The sequence below is a fragment of the Talpa europaea genome (genome assembly GCF_964194135.1).
Source record: "Talpa europaea genome assembly, chromosome: 7".
Classification (NCBI taxonomy): domain Eukaryota; kingdom Metazoa; phylum Chordata; class Mammalia; order Eulipotyphla; family Talpidae; genus Talpa; species Talpa europaea.
The window spans coordinates 136,197,623-136,215,039 of record NC_140074.1 but is presented as its reverse complement, the minus strand read 5'-3'; the positions used below and the strand labels follow the sequence as shown (position 1 = coordinate 136,215,039).

At 72.7% G+C, this 17,417-nt stretch overlaps 1 protein-coding gene across 1 annotated transcript in view; it reads right to left on the bottom strand.

The window, feature by feature from the left end:
• Positions 1 to 7,024, bottom strand: part of BAHCC1 (BAH domain and coiled-coil containing 1) — a gene marked incomplete at both ends in the record, with an annotated part of 38,436 nt that extends 31,412 nt beyond the window's left edge. Inside the window, one exon of the mRNA XM_084238309.1 lies at positions 6,847 to 7,024. Coding sequence (XP_084094435.1) covers positions 6,847 to 7,024 — 178 coding nt within the window. The remainder of the gene's footprint in view (positions 1 to 6,846) is intronic.
• Positions 7,025 to 17,417: the final 10,393 nt, after the last annotated feature.

Below are 17,417 nucleotides of genomic sequence, written 5' to 3'. Positions count from 1 at the left end.
GTGGGGTGGAGGCCAGAGCCGCCAGACGAGCCTTCAGGAGGGCGGGTGGGGGAGGCGGCGCCTGCAGCTGCAGAAAGGCCGGTCAGCGCAGGTGAAGGCCCCACCCGCCCCCCAGCAGTTCCTGCCCCCCGTTCTGCAGGCAGCCTGAGCCCGACACCTGCCTGCCCGCCCGGCCACCCTCCCACAGCCCGGCCAGGACACTTTGGCCCCCACCCTATGGGCGGTGCCTGGGTGGGCTGGGCAAGGCGTGCCCCCTCCCTCCCCTGCTGGGCACCCGGCCACGGCCTGTCCTCCCCTGTCCTCCCCTCCGCCCGGCCCTGGACTCACTACCCGTCTCTGCTGCGCGCCAGCCGCCTGGGCTTGCTTTGCGCCCGCACGCCGGGCCTTGCTAGGGTTCGCCTAAAGATGCGTTACGGTTTAATTTAGGTTTAATTTTAATATTAATTTAAAATAAATTAAAAGCTTATTTTTAGGAGACCCAGAGGAACGTAAACGCCTCCAAAGGGGGCTGGCTTCAGGCGCACTGCCCAGCGGTGACCCTGGGCCAGGGTGGCCACAGCGTGGGGGGCTGCCGGGCACGCTGCGGGGCACGCCCCGGGGCCCTCGGGTGCATCCTCCCGTTCCAGTCAGCAGGGCCCGGGACCAGGACACAGGACGCGCCGCAGCCCGAGATGCTCAAGGCAGGAGGGTGGGAGCCCCCACCTGGGTGTGCTGGGGCGCAGGAGCAGGGCCCCCACTCACCAAGAGCCGCGCCCCAGCCTGCACGTGCGGGGCCGCCGAGGCCAGGGTGGGCAGGGGCTGGCTGGGAGGCGTAGGGCCCGGGGGGCAGGGCGGGTGGCGAGGGGGCAGGGGTGGCCCAGCATGGAAGGGCCTCAGGGTCAGAGAGCCCTGGGGGACTCGGCCCCAGGCCCCGCCCCGGGGACCCACAGCCTAGGGGCCCCTTGGCCCTCGAGCTGGGCGGGGCGAGCAGGGGCCAGACTGCCCTCCCGGTCCTGGGACACCCCAGCCACCAGCGAAGACCCCAGCGCTGGCCCCGCCGGCCTCCCTGGGGTCCTCCCACTCCCCCAGCCTCGCTCCTCAGGCTGGACTGACCGCAGGGTGGGCACTACCGCCCGTCTGCGCAGGGCCTGGGTGTAGAGCAGGGGCAAGGGGAGGTGGCCGGTCGGGCACACACCTGCTGGGGGCCTCAGGACCAGGCGGGGGGGGGCCCCCGGAACGCTGGCTGGGGAGACCTGGGGCTGCCCCACGTGTGGGGGGCACACTCAGCTCAAAGTGGGGCCCTGCCCCCTCAAATACTTTAAAAACCCAAGACAGCCCAGAAGGGCTTCTCTCAGGCGCCACCAGGTGCTCCTCCAACCCCCAGTCACTGCCCGCAGCCCAGGGCGGGTGGACCAGGGCGGCCGCCGCCCATCAGAAGCCCCCAGCCAGTGTGCAGGGCAGCCTCGGCCCCGAGTCCTGGAGGAGGTCGCCTGCAGGACGACCCCGAGCCGCCCAGCCCGAGCCGGGCAGTGCCCTCCGCCCCGCCCAGCGCTGTGACCGCCGGCTCTCCTGCCGGGCCGACCGGAGCCTCAGCGCAGGCGAGTCCTGCCCCAACCCCATCTGGAGCTGCCCGGCCCAGGTCAGCTCAGCCCTGCCACGGGCCCCAGGGCCCCGCTTTGAGCTGTCAGGGTATCGGGGTGCCCTGGGGCTGGGGGTCTCCTCCCCACCCACCATCCAGGCTTAGACCCCAAGGCACACACCACGATGCCTCCTGCTTGTCCTCCAGGAAGCTGCAGCCCCTGGCCCTTTGGTCTGTGGGAGGCCGGCCACGGCAGCCAACGGCCACCCCAGGCTGGACCCCGCAGTCCCGGGCAATAGGCATAGACCCCAGAGGTTGGCCGGGACAGGACCTCGAGGTCGGGGCCCCGGTCAGGGCCTGGCCTGCCGTTCTCTGCCTGGGCAGCACCTGAGAAGAGGCCAGGACCCTCTGGGTGACTGAAGACCAGCCTGGCGCGCGGGCAGCAGTCGGTGTGGGCGGGGGGGGGTCCAGGGGTCCAGGAGCCGAGCGTGGAGCACAGGTGGGGTGGGGCGGGGCGCACGTGCGGGTGGACATGGCCCGGCTGGTGCTGGCAGAAGTGGGAGCCCCAGAGCCGCGGCAAAGGAAGGCGGGGGCTGGGGCCAGGCTGCGGGGCCAGGGGTGGGGGCGACGCAGGCCACGGGGCACAGCTGTCCCAGCGGGAGAATGTCACTCCTGAGGCCACCGTGAGCGAGCATGAGGGCCATGGCCTGCCCGCGGGGCACGCTGAGGGGGACATGGGGCGCCCCGGGCACAGGCGCCGCCACACAGCACAGCCTGCTGCCGCGGGGACAGACAGCGGGTCCTCCGGGATCGGGGCCTGGGGCTTGTGCTCGCCTCGGCTGTCCCACACCAAAGGCTCGGTGCCCGGGTGAGCGGATGGGGAACCCGAAACCCCTGCCGCCTCGTCACCACGCCCCAAGACGGCGGCGCGTCCCCTTGACCCCACCGGGCCTCGCAGGGCAGCGGCCGGCGTGGGCCCTGGACAGTCCCCGCGGCCCCCCCCAGGCAGTGCCGGGGCCACAGCGAGGCCGTCTATCACCGCAGGCGGGGCGGCCACTGACAAATAGGCCTGGTGAGCTAAACGCTATATTATCCCATAAAAACGTCAGCAGGGCCTCGCCGCGGGAGAAAGGCGGCCCCAGAGCTCACGGCCGGGCACCGCCTGCAGCAGACAGGGCGCTGCTCTGCCCCTCGCTGCCCAGCAGGCGCTGACCCACCCAAGGCCAGAGGACCCAGGCACTTGCCCAGGGCGCGGAGGCTGCGGCCAGCTGAGCCGAGGTCCTTCTGTCAGCAGGGCCATGGCACCTGTCCTGGGTGGCCCCTTCAGGAGCCGCCAGGGTGGGAGCAGGGAGCACCCCAAAGACTGAACCCCATCCAGTGTGCAACTGGGACCCTCTGGAAGGGGCACTGCACCAGCTCGCGGGGCCTCTACTCAGGCATTCATGGTGGGGAGGGACCCGAGGCCCTGCCAAGAGAGGGGGCAAGGGGTGAAGGGGCGCTGGGGGGCACGGCCCAGCCACAAGAAAGCCCTCGCTCTGGGCCGAGCTGTCCTCCGGGAATTCCCATCTCAGGGCTGATCCGGGCTCAGACCCTGGCGCGGGACTGGGCTTTGTGGGAAGTGGAGTCCTCTGGGGGTGAGGAGGGCCTGCCGGGATTTCCAGGGGCATTTTGTAAGGAACAACCCCAGAAGAGGAGAGAGCAAAGGGGGCTACCCTGACCCTCAGAGTATACTTCCAGAGTGGAAGTTCACAGTGTCTGGGGAGCAGCTGAACCGCAGACATCTGCTGCCTGAAAAGACACTTAGGCCTCGCTGCGATTCCAGCCCGGGGCGGGGCCTCGCTGGTTTCTCCAAGTGGGTGTCTCCGCTTTTATTTTGGCGGGGGACCACAGTGGTCTCTCTGGTTAGTCTGCCTGGTACTCTTATTTTGGTGGGGAAACCTGGGAACTCCCTAGAGAGGAAGGATCCCCACCAAAGTACCCAGGTTGAAAGAAGCACCCCGTGCCCCCCACTCCTGCAGTCCTCTCTGCTCGCTGCCCGCAGACACCGAGACGGCTGGCGGGGGGCTCTCCCTGCCCGGCTCGGGGAGGCTGCCGCGCAGCCCCTGCTCCCGCACATCAGCTCCGCTCGCAGCCCGCCCCGATGACATATGTAAGTTGACAGCGAACATCCTATCAACTTGCTGGAGTGTATCTCGATTGTTGAAACACACTCTTAAAGGTGCACCATCATTCATCAAATTAAAACAGGCGCGGCTGCCTGCCTTCCCTTCCTGCTCCCGCGACCTCCCCGCGGCCCGCGGGCCTCCGGCCCACACCGGGGCCTGCTCCTGCAGGGCCGCGCCGCGCCCCGCCCCGCGCAGAGCCTGCTCCTGCTCACGCCGAGAAGTGACAAACGCCGAAAGCCCCACCAATTAAATTTAAACTCATGCAAAGCTCAGTGGCCAGTAAATTATTATTTTTATTAGCTTGAACCAAGTTCCCGTAAGAGAGAAAGTCAACTTGCTCCCATGAATGGCTCTTGTATAATTTATTTAACTCCGCGCTCTTTGCCAAAGCCTGGAATATTTTTAGCTCGTTCTGTTGTTGGATTTGGCTTTTTTATGTGTGTTTCTGAGGAGTATTTTTAGCCGCATCCATGTTATTCTAACAGCCTCCTATGCGTTTTGTCCTGTCTGTGCGGGCTGTTGAACCCCGTCTCGCGGCGAGGGGAGGAAGGTTTCTAAGAATAACCGGAGCGCGGGGGGCGCCGCTTTCTGGGGGATGTGCCATCGCGTGCAGGGCGCTCCCGCCGCGCCCGCTCATTCGCCCGCGCCGCCCACGTGACCCGGACACGCCCGTGGGGACACCCGCGAGGAGCAACCCGGAGCAACCCGGGGCGAGGAGCGACCTGGGGGCGGCACCAGCCCCAGTGGGGAAACCCACATTCCAGAACCGCAGGGGGGGGGGCCAGGCCGGCTGCGGGCTTTGATGTCCCCACCGGTGGCTCCTCGCAAAGTCACTCTTTTCACACCCACTTAGCGTTGGTAACTGTTGCAGAAACACTCACTCACCGAGTTAAAGAGATATTTACGAAAATGCATTTTTTCTTGACAAAAAATATTACACGAGGAGGGGGGGAACCTTGGACGGGGTCTTTGCACACTAGGAAATTCTCTCCCTCCTCCCCGGGATTTTCTACCTTTCTGGAGACCGGTGCGGGGCGCTGGGGCGGGGGCTGGCTTGGCCGGGGGGCTCACGTGTCCCCGCCGGGCCCGCACACCCCACGTGGCCTTGGGCAGAGAGGGGGGCAGAGAGGAGAGGGGGCCGCAGAGCGGCTGGACCTGGAGGCCGGGCCTGGGGCCTGGGGCCTGGGGGGCCGACGGGGCCGGGCTGCCCGGGGAAGGGGGCGGGCAGGCTTCTCCCCAGGCGGGGCTCCCGGCGCGGCAGGACTAGGGGAAATCTGGGGTGGCTGTGCTGATTCTTCTTGCCCCCTCCCAGATTTCACAGCTTTGCCTCCGGACCATCTGCATTGGAGGCAAAACCTAACGCTGCACTAAAAATAATGATTCCAAACATTTTAATTGCACCTTTTGGTGACAAGGTTACTGGAGCAGCTCCGCACGCAGCCCCTGCCGCTCCCAACGCTGTGGCACTTTCATTTTTAGAAAACAATGGAGGCAGGTCCGGAGGGACACAGGGCAGAGCACAGCGGGGGCAGCGGGGGGCGGCACGTGGGTGGGGAGGCCGGGGAGGCCGGGGAGCCCTTCGCGCGCCGCTGTCGGGGGAGTGGAGACTTAATCCCCGGCTCTCTCCGGACCAGAGGCGCGTCCCCACGGGCAGCGCGGCCTCGGGATAATTCCTCTCTAAAAATCGGACACTGGAGCATTTTAAGAGCCCGTGCAACCTCTGGCTTTGGGTCACCTGCAGAGGCTCCAGGCCGTTGTTTCTCGCTGGCCTGGCTCCCCCTCACCAAGGCAGAGCACCCCAAGCACAGCGAGGCTCTCTGGTCCCCCGGGAAGGGGCGGTCAGGGAGCAGGGGACACGTGGCCCTACAGCGCCCTCTGGAGCCCCCTGCCCCTGGGGAAGGGCCTGGGTCAAGGGCACAGCCGGCCGGGAGCCCAGCCCCAGTCTCCAACCCAGGGGGCCTCCGCTCCCAGAGCCGCGTGCTCAGACTTGGACCAGGGAGACAATGGTGGGTCACCCCACTGCGTTCCCCAGATCTGGAAACAGTGGCAGGAAGGTGGCGGCGGCCTACCAGGCCCAGCGGGGCTGTGGGCAGTGAATGGGGACTGGGAGGCGGCATCTGGGGGGCGGAGGGGGGCAGCTGGCCTGGCACAGCGGGGAGAGCCTCCGTGCAGGGGCCCATGGCAAGCCCTCTGTGGGGCTGTTACCTGCGGGCTGCAGGCCCCGGCCAGGGCGTGAGCGCTGGCGCCCCCGCTGCACCCCGCTCCGCTCGCCTGGGCCTGGCCGGAGGCAGGAGCGGGCGGGTGGACAGCTGCGGGCCCCACCTGCAGCCCCGCGTGGGCCGAGCTGGGTGGGCGGGACAGGAAGACACGGCAGGGACGGCCAGGACAGCGCGTTCATCGCCAATTGCCCAGGCAAGTGCTTTTCCTCCTGCGGGTTATAAATCTAGGCGAGGGCCAGAGCGGGAGAGCCGAGCTGGGGCCCTGGGGTGGGGGGCAGCAGGGCTGGGGGCCGGGCCGGGAGCAGCCCACCCCATCAGGCGGGTTCTCATGTTTTTTTCTTTTGAGGAAATTTACGTTTCCTTCCCGGCTGCCCCCACCGCGCCGAGCCCTGCTCCGCCATCCGTTTTCATCCACGCGCTAATTGTGATCCCATTAAAGCAGATATAATTTTATTAGTATTCACAGTTCATCACGCGCGCCATAATAACTGTTACTGCCAAATTAACAAACAAAAAAAAAAAAGCGGCAAACAAGGTTTCTGCTGCTGGGACGAGCGTAAACAAAAGGGCCCCGCCTAGGGCGGCGCTCACCGCGGCCGACCTGACCCCAGGCCCCGGCCCGGCCCGCACACTCGCGGCCACTCGCGCGCCGAAGGCGCCCGCGGAGCCCCGGCGTCCCCGCCGCCCCGGGGCTTTGTACAGAAGCGGGGTTCGCTGGTCCCACGCGCCCCGCGGCACCGCCCCGCGCCCGGCCGCGCCTCCCCGCCCGCCCGCCCGCCCGGCGCTGCCCGCGGAGGCCGGGGCGGAGGCGCTGGGGCGGGCGCGGGGCTGCGGCGGATGCCCGGCCGGGCCGCGGACCCGAGAGCGGAGCCCCCCGCCCCCCCCCCCCCCCCCCGCCACTGACCTGCGTGCGGCGCCACGGGCAGCGGCGGCGGCGCGAAGAACTTTCCGGGCGGGAAGGGCGCGGGGGGCGGCGCGGCGGGCCCGGCCGGGGCGAGGCGCGCGGCGGCACCGCGGTGGCCCAGGCCCGCGCGCTCCGGCAGCAGATGCGGCGGCGGCGGCGCGAAGTCGCGGCCATCCATGCCGGGCGCCGGCCCCGGGCCCCCGCCGCCGCCCCCGGGGAGCAGCAGGGCCGGGGCCCGGGGGCGGCGGGGCGCGCGCGGCGCGGGGCGGGCGGCGGGCGGCGGGGCGGTCAGCACGCGGGCGGGCGGGGCTCCTGGGCGGGCGGCCGAGCGCGGGGCCGGCGGCCGCCGGGCGCGTCCATGGTCTGCGGAGGCAAGCACAGGACATGGTGACTGCGGCCGCCGCGCCCGGCCCCCGCGTGTCCCCTCGGCCCGCGCCGGAGCCCGCGCCCCGCCGCCGCCCGGCCCCGGCCCCGGCCCGCCCGCGCCCAGGCTGCCCACTACGCGGGCAGTTTCGCCGCCGGAGACTCCGGAGGTTTCCAGACCCGCCCCTGCCGCCCCCCAGCCGCCCCGCGCCCCCCCAGCACCCAGCCAGGCCCGGCCGCCCCGCGCCCCGCCCCGCGCCCCCCAAATCCGCCAGGCTCCCCCGGGCGGGGCGGCGCGGGGTGCGTTCCGGGCAGAAATCGCGGCCTCCCCGCGCCCCGGTCGGCCCCGATGCCCCCCGCCCCCCCGGCCGCGGACCCGGAGCCGGCTGGGCATCCGTCGCGAGAACCGAGCAGCACCGCGGGGCGCCGGCCGCCGCAGGACCCGGGTTCCCGGCCGCCGGGACGGAGCCGCGGCGGAGCCGACTGGGCCGCGGCCCGGGCGCAGGCGCCTTGCGCGCGGGGCCCGCGGGGCAGCGCGGGGCGCGGTGGCCGCGGGTCCGGGTCCGCCCGGGGGACCAGCGTCGCCCACGTTCCCGCCCCCGTGAAACCCGGTCCGCGCGGCCCGTCCTTTGTCTCCGCCTTCACGCCAGAGGGGCCGCGCGGCTCTCCCGGGTCCTGCAAACGCGCCCGCTCGGGCCTGCGGGGCGGGGACGGGGGGGACGGGGCGGCCGGGGCGCGGGGCGGCGGGGGGGGGGGGGGGGCGCGGGGGGAGGGCGGGGGGCGCGGCCGGGGGGGGGGGGGCGGGCGCGGGGCGCGGGGCGCGGGACAAAGGGGAAGCGGGCGCGGAGGTCGCAGCCCCGGCTTCGGGGGCGCGGCGGGCCGGCCGGGGAGCGGGGTGCGGGGCCCGCGGCCGGGAAGTCGAGGGGCTCCGCGCTTGTTCCGAGCGCGTCCTCCCGGCGCCCCGCGAGCTGCTCGGTTCTCGCGACGCGGGCCCGGGCGCCGGCGGCTCCCCCGTCTCGCGCGGCCCGGGCTCCGGCCTCGCCCGCCGGCCCGCGGCGCTCGCTCTGGGCTCTGGCCGGGCCACGGCCGTCCCGGCGCGGGCGGTGTCGCGGCGACGCCCGCCGGCCCGGAGGGGCCCCTTTGTGTTCTCGGCTCCCGGGGAGAGGCCGCGCCGGGGCCCGCGGGAGCCGAGCCGGACGGGGGTGCGCGCGGTCGCCGCGGCCGGGCCCCGAGCCCGGGCTCCGCCAGCCGCCAGCCGCGGGGCTCCGCGCCCCCCCCGCCCCAGGAGGCGCCGCCGAGGACCGCGCCGCGGCCCGCGTGGGGCAGAGCCGAGCGAGGAACAAGCGCCGCGGGCGTCAGGGCCTCGCAGGGCCGGAGAGGCGCCGACAAAGGCGCCTCGGAAGGAGCCGACCCCGGCGGCGGCGCCCCCGGGCCCAGGGCCGCCGCGCGCCCGTCGCGTGGCGCGAGCTCCGGGAGGCGGGGCCCCTCCCGCGGCTTCGCTTTTGTTTCCCTCGGGCAGGAGCCCCCGGCGCGCCCGCGCCCGCCTCCCCGCACGGGCTCCGCGGGGCCCGCGGGCCGAACCGGGCCGGGCGCACACGCGGCGCGCGCTGCTCCGGCGCCGCCGCGGAACCCGCTCCCGGCGAAACGGCCGCGCCCGCCACCCCCGCCGCGAGGCCCGGCCCGCGACTCGCGGCCTCCCGCGCCCCGGCGCCCCGGCCCGGCCCGCCCGGGAGCCGTGGCCCGCGCCGCGCGCCGCCCGAGAGCGCCCAGGCCCGGCGCCCCCGGCGCCCCCGGCCCGGAGCGAGCTCGAGCGCCGCGAAGCGAACGAGGCTTCGCAGAGCGAAACCCGAAAAACCAGCCACCGCCTCCCCCGCTCGGGGCCCGCGCCCCGCCGGCCCCAAAGTCCCTCGGCGCGCGCGGCCTGCCCGGGCGGCCCGGTTCCCTGCGCCGCGGCGCCCCGGCGAGGCCGGCCCGGCAGCCGGGAGGGGCGCACGAGCCGGGGCGGGGAGCGCCAGAGCCGGGCGCGCCGCTGCCCGCCGGCCCCGGCCCCGGCCCCGGCCCGGTGCGGCCGGTTTACCCCGCGGTGCCGGCGGCCGCGCGGCGGGCGGGGAGGGACGCGCCGCGGGGGCCCGGCCGGTCGGCACCGGCCTTCGAGGGCAGCACCCGCTCCCCGCCCGCGCGGCCGCCGCCTCCCGGCCTCCCGGCCTCCCCGCCTCCCGGCCGCCCCGTCTCCCGGTCTCCCCGGCTCCCGGCCGCCCCGCCTCCCGGTCTCCCCGGCTCCCGGCCGCCCCGTCGCCCCGGGCTCGGCCGCAGACGCGCGCGGCGGGCCGGGGCGCGAGGCGAGCGGCCGCGGGCGGAGGCCGGGCTCGTACTCACCGGGGGCTGCGGCCCGGACACAAAGGGGCGCGGCGCGGCGGGCCCCGACGGCGTGACCTTGCGCGGGGCCGCTGGCGGGGCGCGCGGGGCGCCGGCCGGGGCGCGGTGCAGGCGGCGCTCGCGCGGCGGCGGCTCGGGCGAGCCCATCCGGAGCGGCTACAGCCCCGCAGCCGGCGCGGCGCGCGCGGGCCCTGCATACTAATAAGCGCGTGCGGGCGGCCCGGGCAGGCGGCGCGCTGATTGGCCGCGCGGCGCGCCGCGGCCGGGCGCTCGTGCCACTCGCTCGGCGTAAACAGGCCTCCCCATAGGCTGGCGCCGCGCCAGGGAGCTGCCAATCAGGCGGCCGCGGGGCTACTACGGCGCGCGGTGGCGCCGAATTCAAGCCCGGCCACTGCGCAGCCGCTCTGCGCAGGTCGCGCCGCTGAATGGGAGAGCGCGCGGGGGGGCGCGGGCGGGGGCGCGGGGGGCGGCCGGGCGGGGGCGCGGGCGGGGGCGCGGGCGCGGGGGGCGGCCGGGGCGCGGGGGGCGGCGCGGGCGTATACAATCCCCGGCGGGTCCGCCGTCCTGCGCAGAAGCCGCGGCGGAGCCCCCGACGCCCCCGGGCAGCCTTCCCGGCTCCCGGGCACCTACCTGGCAGGTGACGCCGCCCGCGCGCGGGGCGGCCAGCGGGGGCCCCCGGGGGCTCCGGGCGGTGCGCGCCCCGCCGGCCGGCCCGGGCTCAGGGGCGCGCGCCCCGGCCTCCCGCCGCCCGCTCCGCCAGCCCCGCGCGGGGCCCGGGCCGGGCCCGGCCGCTCTCCCCCTGCGGCCGGCCGTGGGCGCCGCCTGGACGTGCGCGACGTGAGAGCCGCGCCGCGCCCCGGAGCCGCCGGGGCCCGCCGAGCCCGCGCGGGTGCAGAAGGGCCGGCGCCGCCGTCGCGCGCAGGTGGAGCCTTCCGGGCCGGCCCCCGCTGTCGGCGGCCGCGGGACCCAGCGCGGCGCTCCTGCCCGGGCGTCCGGGGCGGCCCGGTGGCGGCGGCCGCGCGATCCCGCCGCCCCGGGCCGGCGCGCCCCGGAGCCCCGGCCGCCCTCCGCGCCGCGGCGGGGAAGGGGTTAACCCGGCGGCCGCCCCGCCCCGCCCCTCAGGGCCGCCCGGATTGGTGGGCGCCGCGCCCGCGGGCTGTCAGTCACCGAGTGTAAACAAGGCGCTGATTGGCTGCGGGCCAGTCCGCACCGGCCTCCTGGAAAAAAGCAATTACGGGCCCGGCGGTTTCCAGGCGCCCGCGCCGCGGATGAAAGGCGCCGGGCGGGGCCGTTTCCAGGACCCCCGCGGCCGGCCGGGCGCCCGGGGCCGAGGCGCCGCGGCGAGCGCGCGGATCAAAGGGATCGCGGCGCGGGGGAGCGGGCGCGCGCGGGCGGCGGGGGGCTCCGGAGGGCCGGGCGGGCGCAGGTAAGGGGGCTCGGCGCGCCGGCCCGGGAGCGGGGTGGGACACCCCTGGGCGCGGCTCCCCCCGGCCGGCCGGGCGGGCGGGCGAGGCCGGGCGCGGGGCCGCGGGGGGCGCCCGCTTCCCACGCGCGCGCGGCCCCCGGGGGACCCCGGCCTGCGCCCCCGCCCCGCGCGCCGCCCGCCGCCGGGGTCTGGGCGCGGAGCCCCCGCCTTCCTCGGGGAGCTGGTTTCCCGGCCGGGAGCCTCTTTTTAAGATTCACTTTTAAAAACTCCATTTGGAATAAAGAGACGGAGCCGCAGGCGCGAGATCGCCCCGGCCCCCGCCCCGCCCCGGCCGCGCCCCCCGCCCAGCCCCGCTCCCCTGCGCGCGCGGAGGGGGCCGCCGGGGGCTCCCCAGGCCCCACGCTGCCCCGCCCCGGCAGGAGAGTCGCGGGCCCCGCAGCCTGGCCCTGCCCCTGCCCCTGCCCCTGCCCCTGCCCCTGCCCCTGCCCCTGCCCCTGCCCCTGCCCCTGCCCCTGCCCCTGCCCCTGCCCCTGCCCCTGCCCCGGGGGGAGAACTCGGGGCCCGTCCCCGGGCAGCCGCGGCCAGAGCCGGGCTGAGACGCGCCCACGGCCCAGCTCGGGGGTCCGGGGGCCGCCTCGGCCGCCGCGCAGCCCCCGCCCCGCCTCCCGCCTCCCCCACGTGCCTCCTTCCCTCCGGCGTCACTTAGAACAAGCCAGCGGCCCTGTCTCCACTCTGCTTCAAAACAGTTGTTCCAGCAAATAGCTGCGGCCGGGCTGCTGGATGCGGCGGGGGCTGGCAGCTGCCCAGCCTCGGCCTCGCGGCTCCCGAGTCCCAAAATAAGCTCCCCGGCCCTCGCGAGGCCTGCGGCAGAGGCTCCTGCGGGCCGGGCGCTCGGCTCCGAGGGAACCTCCCGTTTCCTTTTTTACTCTCCCTGCTGTCCAGAGCTAACAAACGCTTTTAATTTTGGAGGGGCAGGGAGTAGGCCCTGCAGACTCCCGCCCAGGGCGGGCTGGGACTGCCGGAGAGGGGCAGCGAGGAGGTCAGGGGTGACCGGAGGGTCCCGCCTGGGCCAGGCCTACAGTTTCCAAGCCGGTGGACTCCCCGCGGGCTGGGCCCACACACCCAGCTGGAGGCGCGCCAGGGCAGCCGGAGCCGAGCGCTACAAGCCCCAGGCGCTGCTGCCAGTGCTGCCCTGGCCTGGGAGAAGGGCACCCCCACAGCCAGCTGGCCCTGGCACCTGGGCATGCACGGGTTCTCTGTGCACGCACACACCCACGCCCCGGCACCCACCAGCACCGCACGCGTGGCCCGAGCACAGGCACCGCCACCGCACGCACTAGGGATGCGTCCAGGCACAGTGCACGCACTTGGAGCCCCACCGCCGCCGGACATTGCTCCCCAGAGTGGCACAGATCTGGGGCTCCTGCTCCCCAAGACCGTGATCCCGCGCTCAGAGTCATGACAAACTGTCCTTTCACACGGTGGGGGGTCAGGTGAGTTACATAGAATGGGGCCTCAGCCACTGCCTGGGTGAGCGCCTGCTTGGGCCCGGCCGGCGGCCGTCTCCATTGTTCCCAGGCCGGCAGTCAAAAGGCAAATTAGAAACAATTTCTTGACAAAAACTGACTTAATTCTTCTGAAGGGGCCGGGGACAAGCCCACAGAACGCGGCCCCTGCACCTGGGGACCCGCGCCACGCCGGCCACCGGGCTTGCAGGACACATGCAGGCCAGGCCGCAGGGGAGCTGAGGTGCCACACCCCACGGCCTCCAGTAGGAGGGAGCATCATGCGCCCCTCCTGTCTGGCTGCCCAGCACTTCCAAAGGAAACGGAGCGGGGCGTGGGGGCTTCACATCCTTCCTGGGCTGGTGAGAGGGCCAGCCTCCCCCTTGGCCTCTGGGCCAGCTGTGGGGCGCTCTCTGGGGTCAGCAGCCACCACCCCAGCCAGCCTGCGTCCAAGGAGCCCCCATCCCAGGCTCCCAGTCACCACCTGCCTGGGCCCTTAGCTTCCCAGGGGCCCTGCCCTGCTGTGGGCATCAGATCAGGAGGCCAGCCCCCCGGGCACCCCCAGATGCTGCAGGGCTGGCGCCTAGGCCTGGTGGCTGCTCCTCGCCGTGCTGTCTCCCCAGGTGACGCTTACGGGGCAGACCTGTTGTGAGGGGTGAAGGCAATTGCCAGGACCCCAGCGCAAAGGGGGCCGCCCCAGGACAGCGAAGCCCCAGTCTCAGCCGTGCAGCTGGCCCAGAGGCCAGGGGTCACGTGCCCCCCGGGGGCCTCCCTTTGGCTCGTCTGGGCCCTGCACCCCAGGCCTGGTCCTTCCCAAGAAGGCCGGGGCTCAGGCTCCTCGGAGGCACAGCTGCACCTGCTGGCCATATGCTCTGAGACAGATTTGGGGGTGCCGGAGTTCAAAGATGCAGCAAGAGCGGCGGGGGCGGCTTGGATGCAGCCGGCAGGGCCTGCCCCCTCATGAGTGGTGCTGTGCCGGCTGGACCCCTCCCGACCTGGAAGGTGTTTGTTGAGCGCGGTGTAATTTGTGCCTAAATATAACCCGGTGTGTTCACACAGAAGGTTTAATTCAGGTGCTGGAGCGCAGCGTAGAGGCGACCGTGGGGTTCCCACGGCCGGGCAAGAGCGGGCCCCTCACCAGGCTCCCCTTTTTATGAACAATAATATGATTGTTTTTACTGTCAAAGCATTGAACTAAAGGAGGGGGCACAGGGACCCCAGGGAGGAGCTTCCCCACAGGCCCCCCTTCCTCCTGGCTGCCCAGCCTCCTGGTCACTCTCAGGAAAGCTGGAGAAAGGCAGGGGCGCCTCAGAGAAATTGCACCAGGCCCCCCAAGACCATCGTGCTTCCCCACAGGAAGCCTGTTCTGCTCTGCCTGGGGTGTATGTGTGAGGGCAGAGGGAGAGGAAGCAGGTTCCCTGGGGATCTAGGCTCAAACAAGGGGGATGTGATTTAGGGGTTCGCCTTGTAGGAGACTGACTCCAAAACTGAGTCCTCAGACTTCCAGCCTCGTGAAGAGGGCCCTGCTAAGACCTCAGCCTGAGCAGCTGCGGCAATGGGTAACAGCCTCCAGGCCAGAGCCGCTCTCCTGGGGGGGCCAGGGATGGGTGGGAGTAGTGAGGGGGGTGCAGATGGAGCCTGGCAGCCCCCCAGGCACCTGCCTTCGGCCCCATAGCCCAGCCGAGAAGTGCTGACTCAGCAGACCCCCCCCCCCTTGTCCTCCCGGGGTGTGTTTACACATGCTGCCTTCAGGGATTGTCTGCCCACCCCCCTCATGGTAGGCGGCCCTGAGGGGTGCGGGCTGGTGTCAGGCCTCCCCCGACCCCACCCAGCTCTGCGGAGCTGCAGTGGGCAGGTCTGGGGCAGCGACCAGAGGCAGGGGCTGGCACCCAGGCCCAGTCTAAGCGCCAATTCCAGAGCTGGGGGCCGCGTGGCATCCACCCCCACTCCATCCAGGGGGCGTCTGGGGTCTCAAAGCCGATTCCCTGCTGACTGTCCTCCCCTCTCCAGACCTGGAGCCCCAGCGCCTGCCAGACCCTCCCTCGTTGGCCCACCCCGCCGGGCCTGGCTGCCCTGCGCCCGCTTCGAGAGCTTCCCGGTGCCCCACGCCTGGCTCCTGGGGGCGGGTGGCCCACCGGTTCCCCCTCCTGTCCCGCAGCCCCCACATCTCTGCTGGGGGGAGGTGAGAGGGCTGGCTCCCAGGCTTCCTTTGGGAAAGGCGCAGGGCAGGGAAGGCAGGCAGGCCGGGGAGCTCCCTGCGTCCGGGGGAGCTGGCGTCCTCACCTGTTACCTGCACATCTGTAGACCAGAAATCACGGTGGCATCAAAGTCCAGACAGCACAGAGGCCTGTGCCCCCAGCCCCCAGAGGCTCGGGCCGCCGGCTGCCCACACCCCCAGCGCCAGCCGGGGCTGGCCACGGCCTCTTTTGTTGAGGACAGTCCATTCAGCGAGCAGCCATCCCAGCCCCTTCTCTTCCCTGACCGCACGCGCTGCGCCCAGCCCCAGAGGCCGGCCCTGCAGGCGCCGAGGACGCAGTCCTGGGAGCGCGGCTCAAAAGGCGACTCTTCAGAAAAGTCCCTCTTCCAGCGACGGGCCAGGGTGGCAGAGCAGCCTGAGGGTGGGCCTGGGCCACGGCTCCCTCCCGCCTTTGGAGGCCTCCCGGCCTCCCGGCCCCCCACACCGTGTGCGCCCCGCAGGGCCCCTTTCTCGGGCGGGCGCCTGTGCCGGTGCCCGGGGAGGCGGTTGTCTCCAGAAGCGGGCGCGGCTCGGTGTGTCTCTCGCATCCCGCGCCGGGGAGCAAAGCGCCGGCCCAGCCGAGACAAAGCCCGCCGGGAGGCCCCGCGCCGGGGAAGGCGCAGCCCCTGCCGGCAGCTCCGCGGCCCGGGCAGCGGCCCCTGGAACCGGGAGGCGGCCGAGGCGCCACCGCCGCAGATGTCTGGCCGGGGCGGCGCTCCCCTCCCACAATGGGCCGCGACAGGAAGGAGAGAACTGCTGGTCGGAGAGGACGCCCCTCTGGCCGCGCGGCTGCCCTCGCCCTCGGGAGGGGCTGGGCCGGCAGGTCGCGGGAGGGGGTGCCCGCGCCCTCCGCCTGCTCCCCAGCTCGTGCGCGCGGCCCGGCCCGCCGACCCGCAGCACCTGGGCCCTCGCTGAGCACCCCAGTTCCGCCGGCTGCACGGCCCCGGGGACAGCCGAGCCTGCGAGGCGTCCTGGTACTTGCTCGGCGCCCCAACTCCGCGGAGCCCACCTTCTGATGCGGAGCTGCCCTTGGGGTCGGGGAGAGGGGGTTTGCCACCCAGGCCACCCCCACCGCGGCCGCCCTCCCTCCAGCAAGTGGGGCCAGAGCGCCTGGTGTGGCTGACACTGGGTGCTCCACTGGCCCCCAGTGCCTGCTCTCTCCACGTGATGAACCCCTGGGGCGCACCCGCGCCTCCTGGCAGCGGAACCTGCCGTGCTGAGTCCTTAAAGGCGCCGCCTGCCCTGCTGGCCTTTGTCCGCGCAGCTCAGAAGTTCACGCCAGGGGGAGGGGGCAGTGGGGGGGGGCGCAGAGGGCGCCTCTTTCACCCCTCTACCCCCACCCCCCACCCCAGCAAAATCCCGCCTGGCCTCCCCCAGTCTGCTGGCCTGGAGGCAGCCTGGCTCCAGCAGACCCCTCCACAAGTGCATGTGGCCCCTCAAGCTTTGTCCTGCTGGGGTGCACAGCTGGGCCGAAGGCCATGTCCGCCAGTGGGACTGGGGAGAGCATGAATGGGAGCACCCTGTGGTGGGGGAGGACACCCAGACACGCACCCACCCCACCCACCACCCTGGCAGGCGGCCCCAGCTCAGGGGTCAGGGGCAGCTGCTGGGCCAGACGGGCCCCAGGGCCAGGCCAGGGATTGCAGCGTGGGCGTCTGCCTGCCAGATGCCATCCAGATGCCCAGGGCCCCGGGCAGGGCATGATGTCCTGGGGGGCAGGCCTTGTCACAGGTGAGCTGTGGGGATGGGCCCAGTGTACCCCACTCTTCTGCACAACCAGGACGGTGTGTGGGGCCCACAGCCCTGAGGCTGGACGCACTTGCAGCAGCCCGATTCCCACAAGCCCTTGTCCCGGCAGACCCAGAGCCCATGGGCCCCCAAGGACGCGGGGCCCCTCCTGGGAGGCCCCTCCGAGGCCCAGCTGCTGCCCTGTCCCGGAGGCAGGCAGGGTGTCTGGGGAGAGACCAAGATGGCGGAGCCAGAGCCAGGCGCTGAGCGGGCACATTGGGCTGACCCCATCACCAGCGAAGCACCTTCACCGCTGGCTGTGAACGCCCACTTCTAGGTTCAAAACCAGCTGTGGCCGCGCAGGCGCCTCGCCCACGGGCCCGGGCAGCACAGCTGTCCGCACCTCCAGGCAGAAGCGCAGCAAAGGCCCCTTGTGCATTTGCAGGAGCCCCAGCAGCTGAGCCTGCGCCCTCGGGCCTCCCGGGACCTCTGGGGGAGGGGACACAGCTGGGGACAGCAGAGAATGGGGTCCTTGTGCGGCTCTCATCGGGCCGAAGCTGATGAACGCAGCCTTGTGTGCACCCACACTCGGTGCCGCCGGGGCCGAGGACAGAGGCTGCCTCTGGCCTCCGTGAGCCCTTCAGTGGGCCTCGGGCCAGTCTCTCCCGGCTGCTGTCTCTGGGGCCCAGGGCATGCTGGAGAAGCATACAAGTCAGTGTTAGGTCCCAAGGTCTGAACAGCTTCACTAGACCCCATTTTTTTCTGTCAAATGGCTGCAGTGTTGGGGTGGTGCCAGTGGGGCTCCGGTGGCCCCGGCAGGGAACTCCCACACACACTGGGCCTTCCCACGCTCAGCCCGGCGGGGACAGCAGCCATCCCTGCACCTGCAGCTGGGGAGTCCTCCAGAGCAGGGCCCTTACTGGGCATGGATTGGCCC